This window comes from Oryza sativa, chromosome 8 (assembly GCF_034140825.1).
Source record: "Oryza sativa Japonica Group chromosome 8, ASM3414082v1".
In the NCBI taxonomy this organism is placed as follows: domain Eukaryota; kingdom Viridiplantae; phylum Streptophyta; class Magnoliopsida; order Poales; family Poaceae; genus Oryza; species Oryza sativa.
In genome coordinates this window covers 25,047,025-25,058,675 of record NC_089042.1, presented here as the reverse complement: position 1 = coordinate 25,058,675, position 11,651 = coordinate 25,047,025, and the positions used below count along the sequence as shown (strand labels likewise).

The following is an 11,651-nucleotide window of genomic DNA, read 5'->3' as shown; positions in this document are numbered from 1 at the left end:
ACCTAGGGATGCTAGGAATGGACTGTTTCTGGGAGGGAGGAAGTAACTAGTAGGAATAAAATCCGGTTGACATCAAATTAAATAATCAAATATTAGTGACCGGAGATAGTACGACGCTGAGGTAACGGTAACTCTCATGCAAGATTGTAAAAAGAACCGTATATCTATCTTCTTTTGGAACCTCACCTGACTGAAAAGCTACTCCTTCCGCGCTTTGCAAATGCATGCAGCCGTCACTATATATGACTACACACATATATATATACACCACACACATAACCTTTAATTTATTAACTTCTCAAAAAACTCTCGACGTTCGGTGGATTTTTTTTTCTGACAAAAACAAAAGAGCACTTATCGTACCCATCAGCACACTGTCCATACCCACCCTTTTCTTTCTATCCAAACGTGAGAAAAAGTGCATTATTTGATACGTACATCTCATGGTATGTATGGTGTTCCATCCATCAAACTTTGGCTGCAGTACACACTTTGGTCGGCCATCCCTCCGATCTCTCAAGTGCGCCCAAAAAGTAGATTTCCTCGTAAAAAGAGAAGGGGAAAGATGGCTAGCATCGATCCATCCTTGTTTTGTTTTCTTTGTTTCTACCTGCAGGAGCTAGGTCAATGCTCCAGTGCTGCACATATCCAATCAACTTAGTTTTTTTATTAAAAAAAAACAAATCAACTTAGCTTAAGGCCGGCTCCTTTCCAATTGACCACACGAAATTTATAGGAATCAATTTAATTTCTGTACAAATTCTCTAAAAGTCCTTTGTTCCAAAGTAGGCCTACACTAGTACATAAATAATTTCTCCAGACGGCCAAAACAAATTTTCACAAACAGGCCTCTGGCCCATCTACACCTAGGTTTCTGTGAATTAAAATCGCTAAATTTCCATGCGGTTAGTGCAACCGCATGCGTAAACGTGATTTTCGCATGCGGTCACATTTACCGACCGCACACGAAAATAGTTTCAGTTAAAAGAAATCCAGAAAATCAAAATCACCCGAAACCCTAGCCGCTACCGCCGTCGTCGTCAGAGCAGCTGCCACTGCCATCGTCGTCAGAGCAGCCGTCAACACTAGTCGTCATCGTTGCGCTGCCACTACCCACCGCAATCGCTCCCGAGAGCTAGGGGCGGAGGCATAGTATATTAGAGGAGTGTCTAGGAAACCGGCCAAGAAAAAAATTTAGCTATACCTCACCTATTTTTATCATGTGTGCACCCCCCTCAATACAAACATAGACACCCGAATCAGCTTAAACTCGATCTAAAATAGAGTAAATTAAGCGTTAAAACCGAATCAGCTATACCTCCGTTTCGTTCTAGCTCCGCCCCTGGCTAGAGCGGGGACGGCGGATCCACGCGCCACCATCGCTTCCTAGGGTGGGGACAGTGGATCCATCCATTCCCATCGCTTGTCGCCCGTCGCTCCTGAGGATGGGGACGACGGATCCGTGCGCCACCGCCACTCACGCGGGCGGGGACGGTGGATCCGCTCGCTCCCACCACTGACGCCGGCCGTTCACTCCTTCTATCGCCGCCACTCCCGAGGGGGTGGGGGGGGGGGTGGGGAGGGGTGGTGGGACGGATCCGCGCACCGTCGTCTCTATCGTGAGGGCGGGCTTGGCGGATCCGCCCACCAGCCACCTTCTCAGGGTGGTGAATCCGCCCGCAGCCGTCGCTCCCGAGGAAAGGGGCGGCGGATCCGCCCGCTCCTGTCGTAGCTTGCCGTAGAAGAGGGGGAAGAGGGGAGAGGGGAGAGGGGGGAGGGAAGGAGAAGAGATGTGGAGAGGGGAGAGGGAGAGGAGTTAGCCTGGAGGAGTGGGAGAGGAGAAAATGGTGTGGTGTAGAGAAAGAAGGGGAGTTCAAAAAATGTTGTGGTAAAAAGTGTGAGGGTCCATGTGCTCTGTAAGTAGCCCGCATACGAAAATCTACTTTCGCATGCTGTTTTCGCATGTAAAAATAGACTCATTTTTGCATGCGGATGTGTTAAGAGGTTCGCGTGCGAATTTTTGCATGTGAGCCTCTTAAGGAGCTGTATGCGAAAATACTGGTCGATTTTTGCTGGTGTGACCAGTTATTATCCGTCTACAAACTATAGGGGTCCTCGTATAGAAAAATCATTTCTGTAGTAGTGTTAGAAGAAGATGCATGCAACTGCTCTATGCTTTTGTGCTGGACCTGTCCCTTACTACTAAAAAACAATTTTCCCAAACGGCTAAAATGCATTTTCACATGCTGGTATAGCAATCGTATAGCCCCAGGTGTATGTAAAAATAGGGATTTTTCTAGGCAGGCAACACAATTGCACGCAAAAAAATGGATTTTCGCATGCGGCATGTTATGCTGCCTGACTTCAAAAAGAATTCTTGCACAATAAAAAAAAATCAAAAACAGAAAAATCGTAAAAGCCCAAGCTCGAGAGCGGCCGTCTGCTGTCGCTGGACCCACCGTCACTGACCTCCCAACCGTCGGATTCACACCTGCCGAGGCCCATCGCCGCATTCGTTGTCGCAGCTCCCACCAGATCGGCGCGCGATGGTGGGGGATATGACACTGGATCTGTTGCGTTGAGCCCCACCGCCGCAGCGGGCACCGAGCGGTCAAGCCCTACCACTACCAACCCTTGTGAGGGAGTGAGGGAGGAGCACTGGGAGAGGATGTGGTTGAGACTTATCCACTCTATGGTTAGTAGAGGAGGATACATATCCAGACTAGCTTGCTGGATAAGTTTTTCACGGCTAGTGCTCTTTAGCAGTCGTCTGCGAAAATTGATTTCCGTAAGTAGTCGCTTAAGACATTCGTATGTGAAAATAGTTTTATTTTCACATGTAGACGTGTTAAGCGACCACTTACGAAAATCGATTTTTGCAGACGAACATATACCACAAGAGCTTTCTCACTATTATTACAAAAGGATTTTTATTGCCCCATCTGAAAAAAAATAAAACACTGGTGTCTGCAAAAATTGTTTTATAGTAGTGCCAACAAGAGTATATTTTGGTTGTTTTTACCCTAGACGATTCACATGCATATATATAGATCCATGAGCGTCACTTTTAACATGCATTTAGACGATATATGGAGATTATTGATAAATATATGATCTCACTAAAATTTTGCATGCTAAAATAAAGTGTATGCGAGTATGTGTATACGTATGTTATGCATATCAGGATTCATCTTAGGCCCCCTTCAAACAAATGATTTGTGATGTGGCGGAGCCATCTCCTGGATAGGTCGAGCAGTTGCCAGGGCTCCGTCGCCGTCTCCTATCTATAGTTGTCAACCCCTATAAAAATTAGTCAATCATTGAAAAACGCTATTAGTGTCGTTCGGGCTTGATGATGTCGTTGGCTCCGCCATTGGATTTGTGGAATAATTTTGTAGGATTCAAATAATCCAATAGAAAATTTTCCTATATTGTCCTTTAAAACAAAGGATTGGAGCTTCCCATATCCTATGAAATTACTAAGAAATAGCTTATTTTGGAAAAAAAATTTAACAGGAGCTCTAGCACCTCTTGCAAATTTTCCTGAGTTCATCTCTTATTCAATTCATGCGTTTTTTCTATAGTTTAATCAAATGATCATTCCATTGCTGTATTCTCCGTGTTTTGTAATTCTCTTTTTTGGATTTGCATTGCCAACAAAGTCATGTATTTTTTTTCTATTCATCTGTTTTCTTAATCGTGAGTTTTAAAGTGGCCGTTAAAGTTGGAGCAATATCGTGTCGACGAATTATTACTAGCTTAGCTTGGGAAGCGTTTAGGTCGGCCCGTATATGTGCAGTGTATGCTTGCACATAAGGGGATACGTACGTCGATAAATAGTGGTAGAAACTTGACTGGAGCTCGCATACAACAAAACGGGTGAAAGTTTTTCAACATGCAGAACTGACATTAATGATGTACCGCATGCATGCATGCCAATGGTGGCGGCAATCGATCGTCATCCTCCGAATTACCAATAAATGTCAACACTGTATATATGCAGCGCTAGATCGATCGTCGTTATACATGTACAGTTGCGAACACAGACACAATTGATAATCGATCGGTAGTCCTAACTGGAGTAATTAACAAGGGCTGGAGCTAGATTTAATTTACGTACTGCTTCATGACCTGAAACTGAAGAAAACATTGGTTGATCTTGTTCCACCATGGGTTAACATAGCAGAACGGCATGATTACATCAAAATCATCACCAACACGTAATTAATAAGTTGATCATCATACATATGATCGATCGGTGCTATATAATCATGCTAATAAACAACCAGCCAGCTGCTAGCTGCTATATTGATCAAGAAAAACTAAGAGCACGAGATCACACCTTACATTTTCCCATAACCCTAATTAACGTAGCAAACAAAAACAAAAACAGCAACATCAACTAATAAGTGATAGTAGTATCACTAATAGATCGATAGGGTGATCATAAACTCTAGCTATGAACCTGGACAGGATTGAACTTTTTTTGGATGGAGGGGTGTATATGTATGCTAGTAGCTAGCTAGCGCGGCGGCGGCTGCAGGGAGGAGGCAGCCATGGAGGACGAAGGTCTGACGACGGCGTCGGCGTCGGAGACGGCGCCGTCGTCGTCGTCGGCGTCGAGGGCGGTGTGGGCGTGGCCGAAGGCGCGGGCGTGGTCCTTGAGGGAGCGCTTGTGCTTGAACTCGGAGCCGCAGAGGCAGTACCAGAGCTTGCCGCAGTTCTTCTCGTGGGTGCGCCAGTCGCCCTTGACGGCGAAGGCCTTGCCGCACTTGCGGCAGAGGAAGGGCTTGAGGCCGTGCTTGCGCTTGTAGTGCGTCTGCAGCGTGCGGAAGTCCTTGAGCGGCCGCGCCCGCGGGTGGTCGATGTTGTTCCGGCACCCCGCCGCGCAGCAGTAGCACGGCAGCCGCAGCATCGCCGTCGGCTGCACCCCGCGCAGCGACTCCGGCCCCTTCCTGTACTGCGACCCATGCCCCCACATATGCATCTGCATCCATGCATTTTTTTTCAACAAGTTTCATTAATTTCCATCTCGTTTTTTTTTCTGATCGACATCAAAATGTATATATTCACCAAATCAATACTCCCTATGTCCCATAATATAAGGGATTTTTGGGTGGATTTGACATATTGATCTAGTAAAATAAATCTAGGCGGTCCGTCTATCCAGATTCATTATAATGTGTCACATCTATCCAAAATCCCTTATATTATGGGACAGAGGGAGTAGTATATACAATGTAATAAAAACAAATTCAGAAGTTTTTTTTTATAAAGCTTCATGTATATATATGGGATGTCGATCGTCCTCTCCAGGTATGAGAACACACTTAATTAGATCCCTAGCGATCGTATCATTGCATGCTCAATGTTTCTTACTTTATCTAAAATCATATGCTGATGAGCATTCATTTCAAATGCATCACCTTTTTGTTTATGTTCGTTTTGTTTCAGGAAATTTAGCACCATTATTTCACATTTACTCCTACTAGTATAAACAAAAGGAACAAAAAGGAGGTGATGTATTTCAAATGAATGTTCATCAGCATATGATTCGAGTAAGTATATTGCAGGTATTTAATGCACCACTGCAGCTATAGTTGCATTGCTAGCAATATTCAGCTGCGGCAAACCTGAGAGAACTACTCGAACTGAAGCTGCTGCATGCATATGTCAATTAGTGCAGCTGCTGCTAGCTAGTGTGTGATCTTTTGAAAGTGAGGGCTCTACTACTCCAGGCAGCTATGCCCCCTTTGCTAGCTTGGCTTGTGTGTTTGTTGTGTTCAATGTGTTGGTGTTGTTCCTTTAAAGAGTGCAGCCAGAGTGGCACTGTGTTGGCTGCATGCCTACAGGAAGCACACTGCAGATCTCTCTTGCTGTTCTTGGGAGATGTGTTCAGCAGCAGCAGCAGCTCCATAATCTTATGCTTTCCAAACCATGAAAGCCTGTCCTGAAACAACCCCCATGCATATATCTACCCAAATCTTATTTGAGCCCTGAGTCCTGAGTGATCAGGATTCAGGACTACTAGGTGCATGATAGCAAGTGTAGTACTAGTACTAGTACAAGTAGAAACTACACCTCCAGAAAGGAGTATATGTAATCTGATGAGATCAGTGGAAGTGTACTAAGACAGTGAGAGAAGCAAAGATAAAATCTTCACTGGGATCTCCACTGCAGCTTGGCCACTCATATGCATCTCCAAAAGCCAAACAACTCAAGGAGAGAAAAGCATAAAGATTGCATGCATGGTAAGCTCTAGCTCTACCTCTAGCTATAGCTGCTCCTGGCATGCCAGTCTAGTTCAATCACACAAAAGGCAGACACCACTACTGTTGCATGCTCCTGTGAGCTCAAGTCTATTTCATGGCATGCATCTGCTCTCCAAAGCTAGCAGCTTGCTACCCACCTCCTCTCTACTTTAATTGCAATCAACAAAATCATGACCAACCAATCCTTGCAAAGTTATCACAATCATATTGTGTGTCCAAGAACAAGAATTAAGATCAATTATTCAGATGAGATGTTTCTAGCTAGTAGTACTAGCTATAATAAGAATGTGATTAAGATGATTATTAGCTCTGACCTGCAAAGTTATCACAATCATATTGTGTGTCCAAGAACAAGAATTAAACAGCAATATAAGATCAATCATATATTCAAATGAGTAGCTAATAAGAATGTAATTAAGATGATTATTAGCTCTGACCTGCATGTTATTGTATCTGTTGAAGGTTTTGAAGCAGACAGGGCAGGAGAACTGGGTTGGGCCGATGAGGATCTGCGATGGCGTCGGAATCCAGTACTGCCCTTTGTTCAGCTTCCCGATCGGCGTCGACGAGAACCCTAGCGGCACCACCTCGTCGTCGCCGCCGCTGCCGCCGCCGTCCACCTTGCAGTCCTCCTCCTCCTCCTCGTGTTCGACGCCGGCGCCGGTGAGCCCGGAGAGGAGATCGGCCTCCGTGCCGCCGGCAGGCAGGCCGATGCGCAGGGCGACCGCGGCGTCGATGTCCGCCGTTGTCCCGGCGACCTCCACGTCCATCGGGTCGCCGCCGTCGTTGTCGTCGCCGCAGCAGGTGGGGATGCAGTTGAGGTCGGCGAAGAGCGGCGCGCGCGCGGCGGCGGCGGCGGGGGTGGCCGTCGACCCGGCCGCCGCCCCCTCCTGATCCTGCAGGTGGTGGTAGCAGCAGTCGCCGTCGTCGTCGTCGTCGGAGTCCGAGTCAGCCGCTGCGTCGACGACGCCGCCGCGGCGCGCCGGCGTGGGCGACAGGGACAGCAGCGGCAGCGCTTCCCGCAGCGGCGGCGACGGCGGCGCCTGATGCTGCTGGTGCACCGGCGGCGGGTGGAAGAATGCGGCCGGCGGGTACTGATGATGATGATGCGCGCCGACGCCGACGCCGACGCCACCGGCGGTAGGATACAGGGCAGCGTAAGGCGGCGGCAGCGGCGGAGGGAGGTGAGCGGCGGCGGCGGCGGCGGCGGGCGCGGTGGGGAAGGAGCTAGCCGAGGTGCAGTAGTAGTAGTAAGGGTTCTTGAAGAAGCTAGTGTAGGGGTCTTCCATGAGGAAGCTTGGCTGCTTCACTTCACTTCTCAAGCTGATCTCTACTGCTGCTGCTGCTGCTGCTTCTTCTACAGTTTCTACTGCTGCTTCTGCAGCTGCTCTTGCTTGCTTGCTGCTTTTGCTTCTGTTCTTGGCTAGCTACTACTACTGCTGCTTGCTGGATTGGGAGTGAGCTGCCATGGTTGGCAAGGGGTAGTTATAGTGAGAGATGGAGGTAGGGCAGGGAGAGAGATAGAGAGAGAAGGCCAAGAGGGGAAAAAAATATGTGGAAGAGTGGGGGAAACTGTTTTAACAGCTCGAGTGGACGTCCACCCGTTTATTGCATGTCATCTAAATGGTTATAAAAACAATTAAAAAAATATGAACAAGATAGATCAATATGCAATATATCAATCCACAAACATGCAAGTTAAAATTTAACTTCTACAAATTTGTAACAAAAATAATAAACAAAACTCAAATTCCTATATGTATATTTATAATTAAATTTGTTATTTTTGTTATAGCCTGTAGAAGTGTAATTTGAAATTGCATGTTTGTGAAGTGATATATTACACATTGATCTATCTTGTCAATTTTTTTTTGAAAATTTTTTTTAACCATTTAGTTGACATGCAATAAATGGGTGGACGTCCACTTGAGCTATTAGAATCCGTCTCCGGAAGAGTGGTAGTATTGTTCTTCTGACGGTTGCACTCTGCTAAGGGGAATCCTAAGCTTTACCAGATGAGATGTTGTATGGAGAGTATTATGTGCAGGCTGATGACCACACCATATGGGGCTCCATCTTCATCATGAGACCAGATATATCATACAGTACATGCAATGCAAACCTTACACTTTACTGAAATTTTACGGCAATTGAGAAAGTGTTTGGAGGTACGAAGTATATATTTACTAAGTTTTATATAAAAATATAATATTTTACTATATTCTCAAGGACGGTAAAAGTATACTTTACTTTACTTTCTCAAGAATATTAAAATTATCCTATAAGTAAAGTTACTTTATCTGATACAATTAAAAAATACACGTCGTTTTATTTTGGCATCGGCGCTAGTTATGTTCCAAATAAATACAGCTTCAATATATCCATTTTTCTATTGTAAGTTATAAATAACACAATTATATGTCTAATATTATGGGAATATTTTAGAGATGAACCTAGCCATATATAAGTAATTTCATGTATCCTTTCTGAGAACTAATATCTAGAGTAATTTAACAAAACTATGTATATTTGCTTTCATTAAACTGTTAAAAAAACTTATATTCAAGTCGATTTATTACAAATGTACAGATTTAGTAATAAAGTTATCAGAAAAAAAACATAATTTAGAGCTATATATATAAATATAAATATTGTAGTTTTGAATTAAAATTAACACTAAATTTGTAGTTTTGTGATACCGTGCCTTAAATTTTGCGCTGGTAGTTTTGTGATAAGCTCAAGGCTAACTATATCTTTTTTGTGATAGTTTAGCCAAATCATATAATTGAAATTGCTCTAATATTTAAGAAGACATTCGTGTACTCCATGTTTTAAAATATTGATCAAATGCTGATGAGGACATCAATAATATTCTCTAAAAACATGTATTTGTGATGAAATGTTGTTTTTTCATTGTTTCCCGCCATTTATGGCAGAGAATATTTTTTTGAGCCTTTTCCGAGTGCATATATGTATTGATGGAACATGGAAAATTAACACTCTAGAGATACTTGTACCTGTAATTTCCTTCCAGGTCTGCAAAAAATTATTTTCATTGTGTATTTAACAAATTATTTCAAGCACCGAAAAATGATTTGGCAATAAACTACTTTCTCTGTTTTATAAATGTATGGCTTCCATCACCATTTTGTTTATAGCATGAACGAATTCAAGATGTCCCGACCAGGGTTTATGTTACCGCCGGTAACCGCACAGTTACCGGCATACCGCGGGGTACGGTAATATAAATACCACGGTAATATCCTTAAATACAAATAAATTTAAAAAAATTATTTGAATTTTTGATAAATTTTGCACGGTTTTTTATGGTTACCGCGCGGTAACCGTGCTTACCGTCGGGGTGCGGTAACCCCAGCCCCGACGGTTTGGGAAACCCTGGTCCCGACTGGCTTTTCAAATGTTTTCCCAGAACATGCATAATAGTTATTTCAAACAACAATTTGTTTCAGTATGTTGCTATGAAGCTTGTGTGGGAAATTAAATCAAATTAAATTCGAACTAATTTAATTTAGTTTTAGTCCATAGTTAGAGTAACACCTGTACTATATTATATTACTCCTACTAGCGGTTTGTCCAGCCAGCCGTGTAGTATTAGCTAGCTAGGAACCAACCAAGAAACGGTTCAACGGAAATGGACAAAGCCAAACAAAGCATGCAAAAGAAACGCAGGCATATGAATAAACAATTCCGCAAACAACGAGACTAACTAAGCTTTTCACTTCCAGACATTACATGGTTTGCATGATCGATCGATTTACGCACCTGCACCTGCACCTGCACCGTGCGTGCCGCTCGTCTGCCCTGCCCTGCCCCTGCCTGCGGGCTGCAAGCGACAGCCGCGGCGTAATCCGCTTCGGGGCGTGGCGCGTCGGCCGCGCCCTCCACCGGCACCCGCCTCGGACGCCGCGGCGCGCGGTCGGGCCGTGGCGCGGCCGCGCTGCCGGGGAACGCGACGTACGCCGTCGAGCCGACGACGTCGTACGCGCACGCGCACCCTCGCATCGCGTGCCGCGCGCGCGCCCTAGCTTCCGATCGATCACACACATCGATCCGCATGTTGTGTGATCGATCGATCTGCCGCCTACCCCCATTCCGCCTCGGAGTGTGCGACGTGCTAATCCCATGCATGCAAATTACTCCTATAGTAAATCTTGCTAATTACAGCAGGTACAATAGCAGGCTATAAACTACCTATAAATATATTTTAAAAAGATAAAGGAAGAGAGAGAAAAGTAGCGGGCTACGGATCTGTAGCCAGCTGCAGCACGGACTCCAAGACGCAATGAGTGTAAGACAGGTGGAACCAGATATTAATAGTATAGTAAGTAACTATTGTATGAATTGGCTATTACATTGACTATAAATGATTTGGAGCTAGTAGTGGACTATATATTAAACTTGCTCTAAGAGCAGGTACGGTACACAATAGTGGACTATAAGCCATCTATAAACACATATCGAGAAGATAAAAAAGAAGATATATCGAAGAGTAGTAGCGGACTACAAATTGGTAACCAGATGCAGCACGGATTATAAGACACAATATGTATGTGAGAGATGAGATCATATATTAATAGTGTAATATATATTTACAAAATAACTATGATACGAATTAACTATTGTCTATTTGGAGTATAATATTAAACTTGCTAAAAAACCGGCGGTCCACTTTTCACACCGCGGCAGCAAGCAAGAAGCTGCTGCTGCTGCTACAGCTTGTTTGGGAAAAGGGGATTAGTAGTATTTTAATCTGAGGAGGATCGAGGGAATTGAATTAGTTTTAATTAGTAAAGGTTAATCTGTTCTGCCGGCAGCTGCCTCCGGAAATCTCTCTGGTGTACAATTCCTGTCGCTGATGAGAGGGAAGAAGCTAGTCTAGTGTGTATCTGCATGCGCACGCGCGTGCGTGGTCAGATTACATTTGATCTTTGTCGTTTCAACTGGATGCATGTACTACAGTAGTATGTCCTAGTAGAGTTCGCGGAGCTAAGCAGCTAGCCAGTGTTTTTTTAGTGTTTTGCATGGTTTAATTTCGTTGGGGAAAATCTAAATATCCCTATATAAATCACTAGCCTTTCTAATCTTCCCCCTAAAAGCCACTTTCGTACTAGACACCCTGCAAGTTCAATGCCTCTTTTAGTTTCCTGGTCTCACCCTACAAGTTCAATGCCACTTTTAATTTCCTGATCCCCCTCTACCTTTCAACGATGTACTATCACTATTAGAGCAAATTTAATAGTATAGCCCACTACTGGCTCCAATTCATTTATAGTCAATCCATACAATAGTTGCTTACTATACTATTAATATATGGTCCCACCTGTCATATACACATTGCGTCTTAAAGTCCGTGCTGCA

The 11,651-nt window shown here is 44.3% G+C and overlaps 1 protein-coding gene across 2 annotated transcripts; it reads right to left on the bottom strand.

Moving 5' to 3' along the window:
• Window positions 1–4,196: 4,196 nt before the first annotated feature.
• On the bottom strand, window positions 4,197–10,333 carry LOC9271702 (zinc finger protein WIP2). Of its 2 annotated transcripts, XM_066303351.1 has the most exons (3): window positions 10,056–10,333; window positions 6,710–7,734; window positions 4,197–4,987 (listed from the first exon to the last, which is right to left on the bottom strand). In XM_066303351.1, the coding sequence occupies exons 2-3, from the start codon at window positions 7,559–7,561 to the stop codon at window positions 4,523–4,525; spliced, it is 1,317 nt and encodes a 438-aa protein (XP_066159448.1). In that variant the 5' UTR covers window positions 7,562–7,734; window positions 10,056–10,333; the 3' UTR covers window positions 4,197–4,522. The 2 variants fall into 2 exon arrangements, with proteins under 2 accessions (XP_066159448.1, XP_015649538.1); XM_015794052.3 differs by lacking the exon at window positions 10,056–10,333 and having other exon boundaries at window positions 6,710–8,268.
• Window positions 10,334–11,651: the final 1,318 nt, after the last annotated feature.

Coding starts and splice junctions, on each gene's coding strand:
- LOC9271702 (XM_066303351.1), bottom strand. CDS start 7,561: ATGGAAGACCCCTACACTAGCTTCTTCAAGAACCCTTACTACTACTAC. Junction 4,988..6,709: donor ACAGATACAATAACATGCAG/GTCAGAGCTAAT, acceptor GCATGGATGCAG/ATGCATATGTGGGGGCATGG.